The sequence below is a fragment of the Thamnophis elegans genome, chromosome 13 (assembly GCF_009769535.1).
Source record: "Thamnophis elegans isolate rThaEle1 chromosome 13, rThaEle1.pri, whole genome shotgun sequence".
NCBI classification, from domain to species: Eukaryota; Metazoa; Chordata; class Lepidosauria; order Squamata; family Colubridae; genus Thamnophis; species Thamnophis elegans.
Window position 1 is genome coordinate 14087448 of NC_045553.1, and position 22736 is coordinate 14110183.

General features: G+C 45.3%; 1 protein-coding gene across 1 annotated transcript in view; it reads right to left on the reverse strand.

The window, feature by feature from the left end:
* LOC116516812 (transmembrane protein 132B-like) overlaps positions 1 to 22736 on the reverse strand; it is a 176720-nt gene that overhangs the window by 149070 nt on the left and 4914 nt on the right. Inside the window, exon 3 of the mRNA XM_032229438.1 lies at positions 482 to 628. Coding sequence (XP_032085329.1) covers positions 482 to 628 — 147 coding nt within the window. The remainder of the gene's footprint in view (positions 1 to 481; positions 629 to 22736) is intronic.

The following is a 22736-nucleotide window of genomic DNA, read 5'->3' on the forward strand; positions in this document are numbered from 1 at the left end:
CTCTGGTCATGCTTCCCGCATTTTCTCTGAATCGTGAATGAAGCATGAACAAGTCTCCAACAAACATCTGGGATTCCAGTACAAAAATTCCACATCTGAAGGCACCTGCTAGTCAACACCATCCACGGTGACAAAAGTACAGTCAAGTCACAGAATCTTGGTGAACTGAAGCTCAAAGCCAACTTCAAAGTAAACAGCGGTCACTAAGGATGCTTTGTGCATACCTGGTTTAAGTCTTACACAACAGATGTTTCCAAAGGTGGGATATGGAGAGACCATTGTTACAAATCACAAAAGGAAAGCCATGTCGGATACGTCAGTTCAAGACAAAGCAGACCGACACATCGATTAAAAGTTGCTCTTCTCCCCAACTCAGACACAGGCCCCCACACACAGTCATGCAGACATGCACACCGAGTCTTAATGAGAAGAGACACCTCTGGCTGCACACAAGCACACACGCACACCCAGGCGTTCTTACCAGTTCTCGGTGTGTGGATCAATGCGCTCGCACACAATGGTAGCAGTCGTCTGCGTCCGTCCATTGTCAACATCTTGTTGAACTTGCCACCGGTGTGGATCGATGACGCGAATGTCGATGATCTTCACACCTGGGGCAGCCTTAACTCTGCCGGGAAAGCAAGAGAGATGGGTTTTACTCCTGAACAATTAAGGCAAAGAAGAAAGAGAGCAACATTTCCAAGCATTAACAGATCTTTGTGTCCTGAAGGCCCCAGACCAAGAGCTGGATGGAGCTTTGGTGTGTCCCTCATATGTGAGAGAACATGGGACAATTTGTCCAAAGAAAATGAGGTCCTTCTCCCAAGCTTCTCCTAAGGTCCTTCTCTTTCACCTGGAGGCTCAGTTGTGAGCTCCTGTTCTACAGCAAGGCTGTATATTTCCAGCTCAGGTTGTCCTAAATTTCCCTTTGCAAAGCATTTATTTGGATATTTTTAAAGTCGATGCAAACATGAATGAAAGATGAACTTCCCTTTTTTTCATCCTACACTTTAAACCCAATGACTCTTTCAAGGGCAGCAGAGAACAGCTCAAATGGGACCATGAGATCCTCACTCAAGCAGGAGCAAAATCCTCAGCCTCCCCCCACCCATTTTTTTCAAGGGTTGTGGAGTGGGGGGGAAGATTAGAAGGATTTTAAAGGTCAAAAGGGATGCATCGACTGCCCTGGAGGCTTAAGACCTTCATTGTTGCTCATATGGGGGGGGAAATAGGTTAAAAACTGGTGGGTTTGCAACTAATTTTCCATGTTCACAACCAGTCACAATGTCCCAATTTATTAAGAGAGACATGTTGGTACATCTGTGGAAATCCGAATCTGAAAACTTCCTGGGGTTTCTGGAGGATAGCTGGAAGATTATGATACTGGCCAGAAAGACTCTTTTAGTCTACACGTTCAAAAATGCCTTAGATCCCAAACTGAGAGAAGCTTGCTGTATAAGGGGGCGGGGGGATCCCAGAACGTATCCAAGATTGGAATGCCACTGCAATCATACTAGGACACACAGTGTGTCAGCGTTCCAAGTAATCATCATCATCATCATTTAATGATCCCATAATCCCTTGCAGGGTGGAGCCTGGGTAATTGAATGGATCTGAGTGTTTATTGGCTGGATGCCCTTCCCTATTGCCAATGTGGAGTTATATTCAGCAGATATATCCTCATTGTACCCAGAGAGAGAAATACCTGCCTCTACCTAGGATCGAACTCACAACCTCCTGATTGTGAGGCAAAAGCTCCACCTCTGGGCCACAACACCACTCTACTCAGGGTTCCAAGTAATGCACCCATAGAAATCAGAATTCTGAGGCAGGCAAATTCCTCAAAGAACAGTTTACTGGATACATCCTATTGGCACAACTGGTGAAAGCCGACTCTGAAGGTTCCTGCGGATTTCACTTAATTAAAAAGTAAAAGTTTCCCCTTTCACCCCAGGTCACTGGTCACACTGTCCAATCCAGTTGCTGGCCGGTTGCTTGGTTACTTGATTCCTCCTCTGGCCAGCCACCAGAGAATGTCCTTGGTTCCTAAGAGAAAACTTTTATTGTTTTGGCTACAAAACTGCATCTAACTATTTTCACACACCCCCCTCCCTCCCTCTGTTGCGTGGCAACCTTGAAGCCTCCAAGATGAGTCAGTTGGGTTTATTTTCTTCACCAACTTCTCCACCAGTCTGTTTGTTCCAAACATTTGGTCCTCTGGGGTTTTTATTATTATCATTATTATTTTCCTCCTGCTATTTATGTTGACATAGTAAGGATGTAATAGCTTATTGAAGCTCGCAGTCCAGGAAAACTAGCGTAACCTGGGACCAGGAAAGCAACAAGCATCAGACAACATTTTTAGGAAAGCGAACAAGCAGAAACACTGTTAACAACTGTCATGCTTCACTTATCAACCTTACTGGAGCTCCGGGTAGGAAATTAAATTCTAGAAAAACATCTACTCGGGCTGGGCAGATGAAGGGTATGTACCTGAAGGTGTTGTTGCATGCCAATGGAGCTGGCAGCAGATTCGGACAGTGGGGAGGTTGGGGAGGAACTTGGGCCAGTCCTGGAGTCTGGGGAAGGCTCTGATGAGGGCTCTGTGTAGGAGGCAAAGAGGGGGCCAGAGCCATATGCCAGTTATCATCTGCCTTTAGAGTCAGACATCAGTGAGGCAGAAGAACAGCTGGAGCCTGTTCCCAGTGTGTGCACGCGCAGAGCTGCTAGGAGAAGGGAAGAGCTAAAGAACAGGGCTCGACTTGGGTATAAGGTCACAAGTGGATGGTGAATGGCCCCTCCCAGAGGAAATAAAAGAGGAGCAAAAGGGGAGGGGAGTTTGCAGGAGACCATTAATTTGCTTCATTGGTTCGTAACTCTCCAAGGCTCCTTGCCAAGTTTTGCAGATCTTGGCCTGGCAGCTCTCCAAACCAGATAAGGTCTGTGACCATAAATCCTCCCTCGAAAGACTTTGCTGGAGGTGAATGAGCAGAATTCTCAGTCAATTAAGGTTGTTTGTCGGGACAAGGAGTTTGCTTCAGGCTCTTGGGAAGCCTCGGTCAGAACTGAAAGAGCCAAATTAAGAGATCAAGACAATCCCACCGTTGTTCTTTGCATTCTGCAAACTCAATAAATAGACACAAATTCACGAACGAGGGAACCCTCATGCATGGAAGTCAGCCCGAGGCAGGATAGAAGCAGGACCTGAGAGGAGCTGATTAATTCTTCTGGTCCTCCAGCAATTTTTAATGAATTCCTTGTTACAAGGATGTGGGGGGAAAATCCCAAGGCTTAACAGATTTGCTTTCCCAACCAGAGTTTATCATGGAGGAAGTGTGTGTGTGTGTGTCTGTGTGTGTGTCTGTGTGTCTGTGTGTGTCTGTATGTGTGTGTGTGTGTAGAAATGGGAAGATCTATTTCTGAAGACCTCCGAAGGGATCCCTAAACACCAGCTATTGTTGATGTGCTTTACTGGGACATCCGCCTAAAGAGAAATTTTGACATGAAAGTAAGTGGCTGGAAACAGACTGTTTAAATTTTTATGAAGCATCGGCTTTACATTTGTGCACAGAGCTTCGGCTTGTACGAGCTTGTTTTTACATTGGATTTTGAGAGGATGGTGCATTTCTTTCCAGCTGGAATTTTTTTTTATCTGCATGGCTTAGGGCCAAAACAAAACAATTGAACTGAAGCAAGAACTGGGAAATCAATCAGCTAGTTGACAATGCTAACAGGATTAAGGCTGCAATCTGGTGTCCGTTTACTCTTAACAAGGAGACCCACTGGGTTGGAAGCTCACTTACTCCCAGGTAAGGGAGTAGGTTGCAGCCATTTATCTATTAATAAAGCAGTTATTTGGAAAGGCAGAAGCCACTATGGAAAAAAGTACTCTTTCTAAACCATGAAAAGCAAATGGATTTTTAGGGAGGTCTTTTTTTTCCCCTGCTAAGTTTTAACTTCACGTTATAGTTACAGGAGGACAGCAAGAACAGAACAGAACAGGGGTAGGGGTAGGGATAGGAGTAGTGGGTAGGGTAGAGGAGCAGAGAAGAGAAGACAAGACAAGAGAGAAGAGAAGAGAAGAGAAGAGAAGAGAAGAGAAGAGAAGAGAAGAGAAGAGAAGAGATTTTGATTTTGAGACTGTCCATCCCTGCTGTCAATCATACAGAGAACAAGGGGGAATTAACCTTGGCCTAAGTTAAAGGTTCGATTTCAGAGCTCTTTGATGTCACCACAATCCCACCACATGGGACAACTCATTCAGAACAATCAGATGAAGCCCTCTTAGGCATGGCACAACACAACTGCAGTAATGCATCCAAAAACTGAGGCTGTGTTTCTGCCCAGCCCATTAAGTACGTGAGCAACGTCCAGACCAATTAGTATAAAATGGCATAACAAAACTTCCAACATTAGATTTGATGTTCTCTCTCCCTCCTCCCTCCCTCCCTCTCTCCCCCTCTCTCTCTCCCTCCCTCTCTTTCATGTGTGTAGGAATTAGGTAGGTAGGGAGAGGGAGAGAAAGAGAGAAAGAGAGAAAGAGAGAAAGAGAGAAAGAGAGACAGAGAGAAAGAGAGAAAGAGAGAAAGAGAGAAAGAGAGAAAGAGAGAAAGAGAGAAAGAGAGAAAGAGCGAAAGAGAGAAAGAGAAAGATAAGTGGTAGAGACAGAGACAGAGAGGTATAGATGTACAGATAGATATATGCAGATAACTTCATTAAAGATTTATTACACTTTTAACATCTAAATCAGGAGGATTCTGTCCTATAAATTGAGACTGTTCTGAGGTAATTTAATAGGAAGTTGGTTGTCGAAACATATAATCACATTTTTAGAACAATGTAATTACACTGAGTGTAATGTGATTTCTTGCCAGTGGGTTTAAAAAGTGCAACATTCACCAATCTTGGGGTCTTGCATCAAACATGACAACCACAGCAAAATTAGCTTTAGGAAGGATGATAGAGCATTCAATTAATATAAAAAAGGACATTAGAGTGGTTGGGGAAAAACAGCAGGACACAGCAGAAAATGCAATGACTGTATGCTGACAATGAATGAGCATCAGTAAGAAGAAAACCTTGCCAAGCAAATTGGGATATTTTGTGTATTTTAAACATGAGCTCTTAAAAGCTGCCCTTTAGCCTTTGAAACATGAAGCATGAAGCAAAGAAGCTGTTACCGATATTGATGATTTTAAAACTGATTAATGGTAGAAAGAGAATGCTTTGGATCTACCTGCTGTGATGGAGGGAGGGAGGGAGGGAGGGGGGAGGGAAGGAAGGAAGGAAGGAAGGAAGGAAGGAAGGAAGGAAGGAATCTAAAATCCATTGTAGGAGCTGTCTGAGGTGCTGAAACTTTGTTACAGTACAAGGGTAGTTTGCTGGACAGGTAGGTAGAAATTGTTAACTTATTAACCATAAATGGGGCAAGTCTTGGTCAATCTGTTTATTTCACTTCAGCCCAAGAAAAATATTTTCTTCTTTGGCAATTAGAGGAAAAACCATTTAATCCTCTTACATTTCTTCAAGGAGAACTGGATAGTTGCAGTGACAAAGATTCTGAAAGGTATAAAACCACTCTCCTTCCTTCCTTCCTTCCTTCCTCCCTCCCTCCCTCCCTCTCTCCCTCTCTCCTTCCCTCTCTCCCTCTCTCCTTCCCTTCCCTCCTCCTGCTTCTCCTCCTTCTCTGCTCCTCCTCTCTTCCCACTCTTCTTCCCTCCTTCCTTTTTTTCTTCCCTTCTTTCTCCCTTCTTTCCTCCCTCCCCTCCTTTTCTTCCTCCATTCCTCCCCCCCCTCTCTCCTTCCCTTCTCTTCTCCTCCTGCTTCTCTGCTCCACCTCCCTTATCACTCTTCTTCCCTCCTTCCTTTCTTTCTTCCTTCCCTCCTTCCTTCTTTTCTCCCTCCCCACCTTTCCTTCCTCCCTCCCTCTCTCCTTCCCATCACTCCTCCTCCTGCTGCTTCTCCTCCTTCTCTGCTGCTCCTCCTTTCTTCCCAATCTCCTTCCTTCCCTCCTTCCTTCCTTCCTTCCTTCCTTCTCCCTTTGTATTTTCAAGCCTTCCAAGTTTAACATAAGATGCTTCCAACGAGCTCAGGAGAACATGTGCAAATAAGCAGAATTCCTTCTCTGGATCTGAGTCATCTAACTAGATATCTTTTGGTTTCAAACCGTTTATTTAAAAAAATATCTCTGGTTAAATATGCACACCAGCACAACAGTGACACTCCTCCACTAATGATAAAAGAGGGTGTTTAGCCGTTCGGCGATATGTCAGCAAGATTTACCATCAGAAGGGGAGGGCTCTGGGGTTGTCAACAATTCCCTGGAGGGCCACGTCAACATGCCATCCTTAACCTCACACCTGGTGGTCTTAATATCTCCTGGCAGAATTGAATTCTCCGTCCTTCTGCAAGCAACTCTGAAGGGAGAGGGGAGGCCCTGCTATTCCCCCAGCCACATGTCCAAGTGAATTGTCACAGCTGATCATGTCCATTTCTTATTCCCAGCGGTCCTCTGTCAGTCATGCTCAACAAGAGTGTGGAAATTCAATTTGTCAACTGGTGATCCTTAAGTGATCGATAATTACCTGTAATTAAGCTGCAATCTCAATGCTACAGCAGAAGAAGCGTTGCCTAGAATGAGAAATTGAGGGCAGAAGGCAGAGCCTGGGAGATCCCGTCCTTCGAATCAATTTCCCTGCCTCCGATCAGTTAAAAAATTGGGTTGTGTTCAGCAAACCTCAAGAAAGGCCATTTCTCCCACAAGAGAAGAAGGCTGTGTGTGGACTTAGAATGTTAGATTTGAGAAAATTTATGTAATGGAGAAGATTGCAGAGACGCAGTCATTAAATATGTTTCCTGGTGGAATTTATATTAACAGCTATAAATCTGGGGAAGAGTTGCTTTTTTAAAAAAAAATCTGTCTGCTTGGAAAAACAGAGGAAAATGGTTGAGAATGGTGGACTAAAACATTGACCTATTAACCAAGAAAATAACACCACTGCAATCCTATATCTAAAGGTTCCTGTCGCACATATGTGCTAGTCGTTCCTGACTCTAGGGGGCGGTGCTCCTCTCCGTTTCATAGCTGAAGAACCAGCACTGTCTGAAAACGTCTCCGTGGTCATGTGACCAGCATGACTTAACGCCAAAGGTGCACGGAGCACTGATACCTTCCCACCAAAGGAGGTTCCTATTTTTCTACTTGCATTTTACATGCTTTTGAACTGCTAGGTTGGAAGAAGCTGGGACAAGTAGCAGGAGCTCATTGCATTACGGAGCGCTAGGGATTCGAACCCCCAAACTGCTGACCTTGTGATCGAGAAGCTCAGCATCTTAGCCACTGAGCCACCACGTCCCTTAATTAATCCTATATCTACTAACATAATGAATCCAGGTTAATTTACCTGTAAAATATTTCCTTGTACATGTTGGTAGGATTGAACTGTAACAAATATCTCCTTACTATATTATGGGTCCTATCCCAGACACACAGCTTACAAAACGTGTCTTTTCTTCATGGCAAAAATTGCAAAACTTGTTTTAAGGGCATTTCCATTAACTAAACATGTTAATGCATGGTGGGGGGGGGGACCTGGGGTGTCACTTAGTATACAGAATACAGAGGTGGGCTTCACATAATTTAACAACTGGTGTAGAACTGAAAAAGTGAGTGCACGCACCTTCCACACTTGCGCGCAGCTTCAAACACACAACAATTTTATGTGTGCGGCTTCCAGCACACCTTCTCAGGCACCCGTGGTGAGCACAGCGGATCAGGCATGGAAATCAGCTGGGCTCCATGTGCAGGGCAAGTGAGCCAGAGAATGAGATATAAAGGACGGGATAGTACCGGGCGGGTTGGCAACCCAGCCGGTGGTGAAAACTACCAGTTTGGGCAAACCGGTCCGAACTGGCAGAAGCTCACCACAGGTAGCATATCAATGCTACTTTACCATTTTTCTGTTTATTTTGTTTTCACCCCCACACAGAGTGATTCAGCAGGGTTATTCCATGTCTATGTAGGAGAAGAATAGGCAGAAATCGGGGCAGAGTCAAGAGAGAAATCAACCTGGAGTCATTACGTTCCCATGAAAGTCCAACTGTCAGGCCTGCAGCTATATTTGCTTGTGGATCTCATGCCTGCCACATTATTCTACTATTCTACTATGCATTTTCTATAGTGGGAAAATGGGAGGGGGGATTGTATGGAGTCAGATGAAATGTAGCCAAAACAAAATTCCTTTTAGAAAGCCAAGGTCATCCTTTGTCTTTGCACTTGACCGGATCTGGATTGGTGGAACTGTCAACGTGGCAGTGGAAGATTGGACCATGTGATGGACTTGTGGGTGTGGGGACAAGATCTTGACTTTCAACTGGGTGGGGAAAACTGGGAAGATTTCAGATTCGGGTTTTCCCAGATGTGCCAACATGGCTCTCTTCATAAATTGGAACTTTGAGGAATCCTTTGCCTCGGACTCTGATTTACATTCGGATGCTATTTGGAACCCTGACATCAACCTCTCTTGAATTCCATTAACTCTTATTTAAATTAATGTCAGGAAAGAAGACTCATAACCATACATGACATTCTAGTTAATCTAATTGATTGCTCCTGCCTATATACAAGAGTACAAGAGTCGATGAATGGTCAGCGCTAAATTGGCACTAGATAAAAGGAATTTAAGAAGAGTTCGACTTAGACCATTTGTGAGCATGTAACAGCTCCTGGCTAATTTCTCTCTTGACTCCACCCCAGGCTCTGTCTGTTCTTCTACAGTTTATTATAAAGGGAAAAAAATACCTAGTCTTCCATGCTCAAGAACAACTCTTTAAATAATAAAAAGCCACCATGTTTTTAAACTTAGCTATAAGTTTTACTATCAGGAATGCAGTGGCTCAGTGGCTAAGATTCTGAGCTTGTTGGTCAGAAAGGTTGGCAGTTTGGCGGTTCGAATCCCTAGCGCCGCATAACGGAGTGAGCTCCCATTACTTATCCCAGCTTCTGCCAACCTAGCAGTTCGAAAGCATGTTAAAAATGCAAGTAGAAAAATAGGGACCAATGTAGTGGGAAGGAACGTTCCATGCGCCTTTGGCATTGAGTCATGCTGGCCACATGAGCATGGAGACGTCTTTGAACAGCGCTGGCCCTTCGCCTTTGAAACGGAGATGAGCATCGCCCCCTAGAGTCAGGAACGACTAGCACGCATGTGCAAGGGAAACCTTTACCTTTACCTTATAAGCTTTACTACAGAATCCCATGCAAATAAAAAAAAATTAGGGACCAAAACTGCGAGCAGAAACACTTGTTGGAAGAAGCTTAGAAACACTTTCTTTCCATTAAATTGGCCCTCAAAATAAGGGTCATGTCTTTTTTTTTTTTTTTTGGCTGAACATTGGAGATGGAAAGTGCAAAATTTATTAATGCTGCTTGAGCAGTGAGGGAAGGGGTACTTTTTAAATTATTTTTTAAAATAAGTCTCACCCCAAAAGGTCAAACCATAACATTTTTCAGGCAGGATGGGGGTGGGGAGGGGAGGAATAGCAATCTCTATTAAAATGTAAATATCATTCCTTGCCCAGATTAAAAAAATGAAAATGACAGCTCTCGAGCCCAGAATGCAAGATCATCTTCCATGGCAAATCACACCCTGGCTGTTCTGACCCAGGCTTCATTAGAAAGCAAGAAGCAGAGTCTTAGTCCCAACAAAACCTCTTTTATTTACATGACTGTGAATTCCTTTCATTCACAGTCCGCAAGGCTTAGCAAACAGGCATTCAGAGGAATGTTTATCTACACGAACCTTATCTCATTTGGAGCGCTGCCAGATAACACAGGGCAAAGCAAAAGTTGGCATACTTATAGTTACAAACAGAACTTTCCATTCTTGACACGACCGAATTGTTTCCTGCAAAAGCCCACTCCCCATTCGCTCCTCTTTTGTTTCCTATGGGAAGCGACCCTGCTTTCTTAGTTGTTCTTGTGTTCTGGCAGCTCTGCGCAGGTGCACACTGGGAACAGGCCCCATCTGTTCTTCTGCCTCACTGCTTTCTAACTCCCTCTCTGCTTCTGATGCAGAGCCCTCGTCTGAGCTTTCCTCAACCCCAAGGACTGGCCCATGCTCCTCCCCAACCTCCTCACTGTCTGACTCTGCTGCCAGCTCTACTGGCCGCCGGCAGGCCACAACACTGGCAAAGAAGAGGTTAGTTAGCCAATCCATTTCTTTCTATGCTTCAGGTAATAAATCTCCGATCATCATCATCATTTAATGACCCCCATAGTCTCTTGCGGGGTGCAATGAGAATATATCTGCTGAACACAGCTCCGCACCGGCGACAGGCAGGGCATCTGGCCATTAAGCACTCTGCTAGGTCCATTCAGTTGCCCATGTAATAAACCTCTGATGGTGGAGCACAACTCTGAATATAATAAAACAGGGCTGAGGGATCTGTGAGTCTATTAATTATATCAGCAAGTAGGGAAAGCGACAGGTCCATTCATGGTGCTTCATTTCAGAACATCTGAAGAGGTTTGCCTGATCTTCTCCAAAGAAGTACAATGAGGAGCATGGAAATAAGAAGACTATGTAGAGCAGGGGTGGGGAATGATGGCCTTTTTGTGGACTTCAACTCCCATGCGGGCTCAGATATTCTGGGAGTTGACGTCCACAGGTCATAAGAGGGCCATCGGTCCCCACCCATGATCTGAGAGAAAGACTTGGTGTTCTCTTGAATCTCCTTTTCTACGTGGATTTAAAATATAAAGAGGGCAAGACAAGAAACAATGGTTGGAAACTAATGAAAGAGAGAAGCAACCTGGAAATAAGGAGAGATTTTGTAACAGTGAGGACAACACCTCCAGTGGAACAGCTTGCCTCTAGAAATCGTGGCTGCTCCACCACTGGAGGTTTTTAAGAAGAGACTAGACAGTCACTTGTCTGAAATGATATCGGTTCTCCTGCTTGAGCAGGGGGCTGGACTAGATGACCTCCAAGGTCCCTTCCAGCTCTATTCTATTCTAAAATGGATTGAAACCTTCACACATTTCTACTTGGACTAAACAAGATCCAAAATCATTCTGTTCCAAGAGGACACCAGGCCCAAACAACACAGTTAGCTATTGGTCATTCAACTGTTGACTAAAGTCTGTAAGAATTTACATGTGTCCAGTCTTTATCCTGGCCCCATTGGTTGAACACCACAATTAAATCTGAATCGGATGCAGAAGGAACCCAATTTTAATGGCGGAATTGTGGTTATTTCTGTCAAAAGATGAAGCTAGATGGTTTGGATTTGCATTTGTTTCTTCAAACTGAGTGGTGTGGTGGCCTAGAGGTGGCGCTCTTGCCTCAAAGTCAGGAGGTAGAGGCAGATATTTCTCTCTCTGGGAACCATGAGAAATATATCTGCTGAACAAAACTCCGCATTGGTGACAGGAAAGGCATCCGGCCAGTGAACACTCCGCTCCGGTCAGAGGCCCATACTCCACCCCACAAGGGATTATGGGGGTTGGTAAAAGATGATGATTTGTTTCTTGAAACTAAACTGCCTCACAATAATGTTGGGAAGAGAAAGTGGGAGGCTAAGCACCAAACAGGCTTTTTCGGAACCCACAAGAGGGTAGTTTGAAAGTGTAAACAATAATAATAATTTTAAAGTGGGGGGGGATTAAACTCAATTTGTCCCTCTATCTCCTCTGGATAGAATTAGATTCTTGTTGTTGTGGTGGTGGTGGTGGTGATGGTGGTGGTGGTGGTGATGGTGGTGGTGGTGGTGGTGTGTGTGTGTGTGTGTGTGTGTGTTTAAAAGAGAGACCAATAGTCATTAGCTTCCGTAAATAAGGTCATTTTTACACCAAGCAGTTCTGTGCATTTTAATTTCCTTCTCTTCAAAAGGGGGAGAAAAAAAAGACAAATAGCAATGGGACTAGAAATCTAATCTCCTGGCAATTTTAAACTTTTAATAAGTGTGGTTACGCTTCGATCTGAACTAGCTGGTGGGGAAAGTTTGTGGGTTGCCTTGTGAAGAAACACAATGATGTGGTTTGAAATACAGAAATAGCCATCTGATACTTTGGCAGGTCCTAGATTCTTACTGAGCCTTTTAAAGGATACTATTTATGTTATATGCAACTTATTTTTACCCCCCACGCACATGCGCCTCCCGCAAATGCACCCAACCTTCTGAACATGCATTTTGTTCATGCATGTGCCTTCCACGCATATAAGATAAAGGTAAAGGTTCCCCTCACACATACGTGCTAGTCATTCCTGACTCTAGGGGGCAGTGCTCATCTCCGTTTCAAAGCAGAAGAGCCAGCACTGTCCGAAAACATTTCCGTGGTCATGTGGCCGACATGACTAGACGCTGAAGATGCACAGAACACTGTTCCCTCCCCACCAAAGTTGGTACCTATTTTTCTACTTTTTTTTACATGCTATTTTACGCATTTTTATGTGCTTTCGAACTGCGAGGTTGACAGAAGCTGGGACAAATAACAGGATTATGTTATGTGGTGCTAGGGATTCAAACTGCCAAACTACCGACCTTTCTTAACAACAAGCTCAGCGTTTTAGCCACTGAGCCACTGCATGTGCCCAGCCTCAAAAACGTAGCTAAATAGGACTGCATAGAGCCAGGGTGGGTGGGCAGACCCACTTGAGATCTCCGTTACTGGTTTGTCTGAACCTGTCCGAACCAGCTGAATACCACTTCTGATATGCAGCCTTGCATAGATCGTAAGATCCTTGTCAAAAAAGAAAAAAACACTTCCAGCTCTGTCCAGACATATGGACTTCATCCGGATGGCTAGACAGACAAACAGACACACAGAAAGGCAAATAGATGGAAAGATGGAGGAATGGACAGCCAGGCAAGTGGATGGACAGACCCATGGGCAGACAGAGAGGCGATAGACAGACAAAGAGGCTGATTGATGGATGGAGAGGCAGATGGGTTGACTAACAGATGGATGAAGAAACAGATGGACAGATAGACATCCCTGTCAGCCTCCCTAGTGACTCCCCCAACCGAAAACTGGATGTAATTGGAGATTCGTCATCTGTCAGATTCATCCAAACTGTCAAACTTTTCTTTGAACCAAATACAGTTGATATAATGTTTATTTTATCAAACCTTGTTTTTAGGTCACTTTATTATTAAAGCCATTTTCTCATGTCTAGACTACTTTTCTTCTAAATAATTCAAAAGAGAAGATCTACTACTCTTCAAAAGGAAGCCACAGAGATTTTGGACAGATTTTTGCAAAGCTAAACTCTGGTTGAAAATTTTGTGGGCAAATCCTACATTAAGCATCTGTCTTGTTCTTTGGATTTTTAAAAAAATATTCATTGGGAATCTTTTCGGGGACAGAAATGGTGAAGGGATTGGGGGTGGGGATAGCTTCGTCATTAATTCTGCATATTCCTTCAAAATAATCTGGACTAAAAATCAATAGGAATGATGAAGAATCTAGAACCTTCTAGCAAAGGAAGGAAAGAAGGGAAGAAGGGAAGGGGATGGGGAGGGAGAAAGAGAAAGGACTGTGGGGTCTTTGGTCCCCTCTGATCTTGGTTGTTTTCTTTCTGATGTTTCATTACCCAACTAGGAATCGTCATCAGTGTTAGAGGGGATTTGGGATTTGCAGAGTAAGAAGAAGGGGAAGAGGAGGGAGGAAAAGAAGGAAGAGAAGGAAGAGGGAGAAGGAAGAAAGAGGAGAAAGAGAAGAAGGAGAAAGAGAAGAGGGAGGGAGAGAGAAGGAGAAGCAGGAGAAGGAAGAGGGAGAAGGAAGGAGAAGGAGAAGAAAGGGAGAAGGAGGAGGAGAAAGAAAAGGAAGAGGAAGGAGAAGAAGAAGAGAGGGAGAAGGAGGAGAAAGAGAAGGGAAGGAGAAGACGGAGAAGGAGCAGGAAGAGGGGGAAGGGGAAGGAGAAGGAGAAGAGAGGGAGGAGGAGAAAGAGAAGGAAGAGGAAGGAAAAGGAGAGGGAGAAGAGAGGGAGAAGGAGGAGGAGAAAGAGAAGGAAGAGGGAGGAGAAGGAGGAGAAAGAGAGGGAGAAGGAGGAGCAACAGGAAGAGGGAGAAGGGGAAGGAGAAGGAGAAGAGAGGGAGGAGGAGGAGGAGGAGATACTTTAGTAAGGAGAAGGAACTTTTTAGGAACCACCAAGGGGCTACGTTGGTCTAGCTGCTGTTTCCCATCCAGAAGGGGGTCTTGCTTGCTGAGAAATGAACCTGGAAGGTGCCTTAACTTGGGGGAACCCATCCACACAACCGCAGCTAATCGGAAACCTCAAGCATGCCGCGTACCTCCTGGATTAGAAGACCTTTCTGGTGGATTTCTCTCCCTGCTGCTCAGGGGTTGTTTGTCCTCCATCTTCATTTTTCTCGACCCCACCCCCAGAAAACCTCCAATACCAAATTAATTTTTTTCCCAATCAAGGCCATCTGCCTCGTGGCAGACCTCTCATTACCGAAGCAAAATCAAGAGGGAGAAACTTCGCTGGATAATACTATTTTTCCCTCCCCCTGCTGTCTTGCCACACGCATCTTTATCCTTTTGGCATACGGGGCTCATGTTGGTGAATATTAATTTGTAATACCACCCCTCCCTCCAGACTGGAGCGATGGGTACAAGCCAGCACCCTTGTAATAGTGGGCATCTCACATTAATTTGGTGTAATCTATCGCGCCGAAGAGGGAAACGGCGAAGAGGTTCCGTTTTACACAGTGCCGTGCCGGGGAGACCGATGGCTAATGAGATGCCGGTAGTAAATATTGAGTAGTAATAGATAAGGCAAGCACGCCTGGTTTTCTGACCTTGCAAAGCAAGGGTACAATCCCTCCCGCACCACAGAAGCTGCACAAACATCTGGGCTTTTGCTACGACCTGCCAAGAACTGCCATCCTTAAACTAGGAAAGGAAGAGCTGTCTCCTTGGATCAGACCAAAGACGCATCTAATACAGCTTCCTGGATCCTTCAGGGGCCATTAAAGTGATTTCGGGATGATCCCAAGAATGGCTAATGGTATTCTCTTCTTCCATGACGGGTCTCCAGTGGGTGTTTTAGACAGCCTGCCTCTGAACCTAGACTTTGGGCCCATCCGTCGACTTCATTCTCTGAAGCTTCTTATTTTTTAAAAAAAGCAAGTGAATTTGAAATTATGAGGCTGTCACCCAAAAAGTCCTGTGGCCTCAAGGTTTTCAGGTTGAACTTCAGATGAAAGTGCTCATCTGGAAGAGTGGATGAGGAATTTGGGTGAAAATGGGGATTGTTGGGGAAGGGAGAGTTTAAGGAAAGGGTTGGGGTTAGGGTTACGGGAGAGAGGAAGGGGTGGAAGGGAGGGAGGAAAGAATAAGGGATGAGGAAGGGAGGGAGCAGAAGAAAGGAAGGGACGGAGGAATAGAAGAGGTAGGGAGGAAAACGGAGGGAGGGAGGAGAACAGCGGGAGGGGGGAGGAATAGGGGATGAGGGAAGGAGGGAGGGAAGGAAGGAGATGGGACAAGGGAGGAATGGATGGAGGAAGGAAGGAAGGAGAGAGATGGGACAAGAGAAGAATGGATGGAGGGAGGCAGGAAGGAAGGAGAGAAATGGAACAAGGGAGGAATGGAGGAAGGAAAGAAGGAATAAAGGAGAGAGATGGGACAAGGGAGGAATGGAAGGAGGGAGGGAGGAAGGAAGGAAGGAGAGAGAGAGAGATGGAATAAGGGAGAAATGGAGGGAGGGAAGAAGGAAGGAAAATTCCAAGCCTTGCCTTTTTCCAAAAAGTGAAGAAAAGACCGCACCTTCCTTTTTCCCCCGCCAACCCCCACCTGTCCTCCCCTCTACCTCCTGACAGAGTTACATCCACGGCAAGAGGACAAATTACCCTCGGAGAGCCGAGGCCCATCATTCACATCGTTTCCCACCACCCTCCCTGCCAGCAGGCACCAAAGAGACAAGTTCCCCCTGCAGCGCCTCATAAAAGACAGCGACTCCGTCCCCACCCGACCCCCCAGGAAAGCCATTTGCATTTTTATCGCTTCCGTTCCACCTCATCCCGCATGCAGGCGGCATTATATATTTATAACCGCTGAACGGTTCCAGCCAAGGAGAGTTTGCAAACCGTTTCTGCATGTTCATTAACATTACAAATATTTGACTGTTATTCCATACACCCTGGTCTGTTCACTGTGGAGCATCCTAATGGGCCTAGTGTGCTTTGGAAGGCTCCCAACAGGGATGGTGTTTTTCTTCTTCTTTCTTCTTTTCTGTTTCTCCTGTTCTCCCTGAGTCAATATATTAATTTCCCAGATTTTATTTTAAATATGTAAGCACCCAAGCGTTAACGACATGAGATACCAGTTTGATTCACCTTCTTCCGAAAACGAATTCGGGGGAGGGAAGAAAAGACGCCCTGGGTGTATTTTTCATTGCAAAATTTACAGACAAGGAGATCGATGGCATCGCGGCTTCTAGTTCTCATTAACTCGGCAATCTATGGTCTTGCCCTAGAGAGAGACGTGGCCTTTGGTGTAGAAATATTTTTCAAGCGGAGTAACTCAACGGGACATATATTTGAGGAGGGCCGTCGGACGTGAAGGTCATCCCATGACCTTTGGAGCTGAAATGGGATTATGATGTCCGGTGGCTGGAATTCCCTGAAGGATGTTGGGCATTGTATGTGTTTGGCAGACGAGGAGGAAGATGGAAAGAAAAAAAGAAGGAGAAGGAAAGGAGGAAGGGGGAGAGGGGAGAGGGGAAGGAGGAAGAGGAGGGGGAACGAGGGGAGGAGGAGGAAGAGAAGGAAGGAGAGGAAGGAAGGGGAGAATAGGAGGAGGAGGAGAAAGAAAGGAGGAAGAAGAAAAGGGGAAGAAAAAAGGAGGGAGGAGGAGGAGCAAGAAAAAAGGAGGAAGAAGGAAGGAGGAAGAAGGAAGAAGAAAGGAGGAGAAGGAAGGAGGAGGAGAGGAAGAGGAAGAGAAGGAAGAGGGAGAGGAAGGAGGAGGAGAATGGGAAGAGGAGAAGGAAGAAAGGAGGAAGAGAAGAGGAAGAAGAAAGGAGGAAGGGGGAAGAAAAAGGAAGAAGAAGAAAAGGGGAAGAAGGAAGGAGGAAGAAGGAAGAGAAGAAGAAGAAGAAGAAGAACTACTACTAATACTAATACTACTAATACTACTACTAATACTACTAATACTACATCACATACATGTGCAACCCATGACCAAAGGGCACAAACCCCACTTCTCCAAAACCCACCCTGCAGTAACGCCCAAGCCATAAACATGTACCAAGACTGAGGGAGGGGCTCTTCCTTTGCTTTGACCGTTAATCAGACACTATTTACTGAGAAACAGCTACCAACTCATAGATTATTTCTATTACACACACACACACAAAAAAAAAAACCAAGGAAAGAAAGTGGGGATGCAAATCCCTTGCTCTGTATAAAGGAGGAGGAGGAGGAGGAGGAGGAGGAGGAGGAGGAGGAGGAGGAGGAGGAGGAGGAGGAGGAGGAGGAGGAGGAGGAAAACAACAGGCGGAGGTGAGGAGAATAAAGCAAGATCTCTAAGCATCTGACAGCTTCCTTAGTCAGCAGCCCAAAGTTTGCAACTGGACGGTTTTGCTGATTTGACAGGCTTTTCATCTTCCAATGATAAATATTTGTCGGGAGAAAGTACTGGTACGTCAAAGTAAATCATTTGTGTCTACAGAATGGGCACCCTCCTCACTGCCCCTTCTTGGGATGTGGCTCATTTTTGTTGGGTTGGCTGCTTTTGTTGACTTGGCCACTTTGTTGGCCAGGTCCAAAGGCCAGGGGTTCAAATGTACTGATTTATTGCTGAAACTTACACATGGGAATCGTCTCAGTGAAAGGTTTGCACCTGGGTAAACCAGAGAAGGTTCAACGGCATTCAAGGAGGGATGCACCTTGTTCTTTTGTGACCACGTAAGGACTCTAAGCTGATTCCTTGTTTGACTCTCTCCTGCATCCCCAAGGTCTAGCAGGGCAAAGCCAGGGGAGACATCAGATGAGGAATCAGCTTAGAGCTATGCCAGGAGAGGCAAACTCAAGGCACACAGGCCATGGGGTCCTTAAATCTGGCCCATGGACCCTTGAAACAGTGAAGGACTGGCCATCTGCCAGTGAAAACTAAGCTTGGGAGGACCATGTGCTCACGCTCTCCCCACCCCAAGCTCTGTTTTCATTGACAAAGAGTTGCAGGAGGCCACCCCAACCCAAAAATGAGCTTCCAAGGGCCACATGCACCACCACCCCCTGAGCTCTCTTTTTATGGGCAAAGGGTTGCAGGAGGCCGTCCCAGCTGAAAACTGAGCTTGCAAGGGCCACACACACACCAAACTCCGTTTTTGCAGGAAGAATGTTGCAGGAGGTCATCCCAGACGAAAATGGAGCTTGCAAGAGCCACCCAGGCCATTTTCACTGGCAGAGGATTGCAGGAGGCCATCCCAACAGAAAATTGAGCTCGGGAGCCCGTTTTTGCTGGCAGAACGCTCAGAGTGCACAGCAGAGGTAGGTTCCAACTCGTAGGTAGCAACTCGGCTGGCCACGCCCCTGAACCAGTTCTATCGGCAGCACCATAGGTGCCACCAACTTGTTTTTGCTTCTGCACAAACACAGAAGCATTTTTTTACTACTGTGCATGCGTTCTTAGCAGGCATTAAGCGCACATGGGCACAAAGCACCTCCCTGAGCGAACCAGAGTAGAAGAAGCCAGAACCCACCACTGCACCACAGGCACCCGCAACACGAGTGACGTCCAGCTAACCCTAACTCTAACCCTTCCCCCGCAAGGTCAAACACAACCCCGATGCAGCCCTCAATGAAATCGAGTTTGACACCCCTGTCCTACAAAGTCACAAGAGCAGTGGTGGGTTCCGGAACAGCACCTGGTGCTCCCAGCATGCACCGGTACGCCTGTACCAGTTGTAACCCACCACTGCACAAAAGGACAAGGTCCAACTCCCCCTTGAACGCCATTGAACCTTGTCTAGTTTCACCTGGGTGCAAACTCTTCGCTGACACGATTCCTATGCTAAATGGTTTGAGCAATCCATCCATCAGTCATTCTGAAGCCTTGGCATTTGGACCTTGGTTCTTTGTGCCCGACAGGAAGCTTGGTGTTGAAATTAAAGCCATACATTTAGATCCTTATCTACGGGGCCCAACATCCAGACTGCGCAACACAGTTGCGTGGCTGCAGAATGCAAAGATGCCGACAGCAATTCTGAGCCGGTGGTGGGGAAGGGAGGGAGGCGAGAGAGGGGAGAGCGAGACTCTCATTGCTATACCCCATGCAGCAAAATCTGGGGAGGGTGGAGAGACATTAATTGATGATGATGATTATGTTTTTGGAAAGATTTTTTCCCAGTAGAGAAAAGAACAGAACAGCAAAAGGAGCAGAAGAAATCCTTGTGAATCCTTGGTTGTACTGAGAAGTGACATCTGTCAATACAATCTGGCGTGAAGCTCACCATTCCCTGGGAAACAGTTCTACATCTTTTGCAGATCTCATGTCTGCTTCGTTTCTGATTCTTTTTTTCTTATTACTACTAAGAAAAACCCCCACCGTCCTCTTATATCCTAGGAGCAAGGCATGTTTCAACAAGTCGATTGGCAAGGCTTATCTGCATTGGTTTTATTTCAGAGACATACATATAAATATAAAGAAGAAGGACAGGCCCAAACGTGTTAGTAGGGGGGGGGGGGAAGTTTGCTGAAAGAAGGAGATCGTTTTGCAATTTTCAACTTTTGAAGCTTGTGTACCAAAAGACACACAAAGGTAATCCTCGACTTACCGCAGTTTGCTTAGCAACCATTCAAAGTTACAACGGTACTAAAAAAAAGTGAACTTACAGCCATTTTTCACACTTATGACTATTGCAGCATCCCCTGGTTACATGATTTACACTTGGAAGCTTAGCAACTGAACTCACATGTATGATGGTTGCTGTGTCCCCCTTTTGTGACCTTCTGACAAGCAAAGTCAATGAGGAAGCCGGATTCCCTTCACAAGTGTGCTACCCACTTAATGCCCGCAGTGATTCATTTAGCAACTGTGACAAGAAGGGTTGGAAAATTGGGCAAGACTCACTTAACAAATTTCTCCCTTAGCAGCTTACATTTTAGGGCCCGTTGTGGTCGTAAATTGAGCAGCACCTGTATTAAAAATGTTTCTTTGCCCATTTGTAGGGGAAAAAAATAAGTCTGTTTTTGTGTTTGGATGCAAATCTTTTGAAATCTCAAGCAGATGAGGACCTAAGATGAACAGAATTTAAGAGAAAGAAAGAAAGAAAGAAAGAAGGGAGGGAGGAGAGGGGGAGGGAGGGAGGAGGGGGAGAGGGAGGGAGGAAAGGAAGGAAGGAGGGAGGGAGGGGAGGGGGAGAGGGAGGAGGAAAAAAGGAAGAAAGAGGGTGGGAGGGAGGGAAGGAATGAGAGAGAGAGAAAGAGAAAGAAAGAAAGAAAGAAAGAAAGAAAGAAAGAAAGAAAGAAGGGAGGGAGGGAGGAGAGGGAGAGGGAGGGAGGAGGGGGAGAGGGAGGGGAAAAGGAAGAAAGAGGGTGGGAGGGAAGGAATGAGAGAGAGAGAGAAAGAGAGAAAGAAAGAAAGAAAGAAAGAAAGAAGGGAGGGAGAGAGGAGAGGGAGGGAGGAGGGGGAGAGGGAGGGAGGGAGGAAAGGAAGGAGGGAGGGGAGGAGAGGGGGAGAGGGAGGAGGGAAAAAGGAAGAAAGAGGGTGGGAGGGAAGGAATGAGAGAGAGAGAGAAAGAGAGAAAGAAAGAAAGAAAGAAAGAAAGAAAGAAAGAAAGAAAGAAAGAGGAGGAAGGGCTGCGGGGGGAGGGAGGAGGGGGAGAGGGAAGGAAGGAAGGAACAAAGGAAGGTAGGAAGGAAGATGGAGGGAAGCGTAGGGGGAGGGGAGGGAGGAGAAGGAGGAGGGGGAGGCAGGGAGGCAGGGAGGGAAGGAGGGAAGGAAAAAAGGAAGGAGAGATATATATAAAAAAGAAGAAAAAAGGAAGGAAGGGTGAATGAATGAATGAATGAATGAATGAATGAATGAATGAATGAATGAATGAATGAATAGGGAAGGGGGAGGGAGGGGGGAAAGGAGGAAAGGAAGGGAGGAAAGTAGGTGGGAGGGAGGAAGGGAGGAAGGAAGGGAAAGAAAGAACCCTAAATAACAACTCTTTTTCTACCTATTCCGTATCTGAAACATACTTATTCTTCAGCGTTTCTTCCATGTCTTTTTTGCATCTTGCATTTTTGCATTCTTTCTAAAAGAAAACCCATTGGGTGAGATATTTCTGCCTAAAAACCCTGATGAGGAACAAAGATAAGGACCTCTTCAAAAGACAGACTTTTGCACTGTAGAGAAACAGACATGGGGGGTGGGGGAACCATACCCTATTTTGATTTATAAATTCATGTTACTCAGCGCGGAATATATGACACCCCACTTACAAGCCAACGTGATTGTTATATTTGGGAAAGCAAGAGGAAAAAACCCGTGTCTCCCAAGCCAAGGCCCATCTATCTGTCCAAAAGACAAGAGAAAATTTAAACATAAAATACCCCCTCGGCCTGTAGAAACATTAATAATGGGCTGGAAACAAATCAGTAGAGCAAGTAAGAAAACTTGTACACATTTGATGCCAGAGTTCCAATGATATTTATTTCCCTCTGTGTTAATTCGGTGCTAGATGTATAAACTCAAGAATCAAATAAATTAATCCCGATCAAGTTAACCCTGAAAAGCCTCAGGAGAGATGCTGGTGCACTCACTGCTTTTTAGTGCAGCCAATTTCAAGACTTTGGACAAATCTCAGTCATTAGAGGGAGATTTTACTGGTCACAAATTGAGCATTATGCAGTCACTATGGGGTCGCTGGTTTTTACTGACTTCTTGGATGAGAATCGTGGTGGGATTCAAATAATTTAACAACTGGTTCTCTGCCCCTAATGACCAGCTGAGTAGGCGGAGCTCAGTGGTCATGTGACTGGGTGGGCGTGACCAACTCAACATCACTCAGGTCGATGGGCGCTTCACCTTAGTGGTTACAATGGAACAAGGGTTAAGCGGAGAGGCAGTTTCTGTAAGCAAGGCAATAAAGATTAGGCTAGAAAAAACGCCAGAATGTTTCCTTCCTGCCTTCCTTACAGGATTAGCCCTGTAAAGTGGGAAAAAAACAAAAGGAGATTTCTTCCAACAACCGGTTCTCTGAACTGCTTATAAAATTAACAACCGGTTCTCCTGAATAGGTGCGAACCGGCTGAATCCCACCACTGGATGAGAAGGGAAAGATCTTCAAATAAAAGCAAAAGAAATCTTGAAAAAGCCCATTGGAACAACCATGAACTGGTTGACTGAGAATCTCCAAAGACATATTGACGGTCTCATAACCTGAGATCTACTAATCGTGAGCAAGTTAGGCACATTTTCATTAACAAATAAGGAGAAAGTAACTGAAGATCAAGAAAAGGAGAGGCTTACCCTGGATACAAAACTGAAAAGGAAGACCATCTAAACAGACAGAAGGATGAATTAAAAGCACCCCCCCAAAAAAGAGGCTACATTTTATAGACATTCTAATGAGGGACCTCATCTTCAAAATTACCAAGGAAACACAAGCAAGTTTTTCAATGAAGCCATTAAAATGGGGTCAGGACTGTTAAAGGATGCTGATTTAATCAAGTACATCTCTTTTTTTATTATTAGGAGGCCTCATGAAGATGAATGGTAGATTGTATTAATCAAGTAGCTA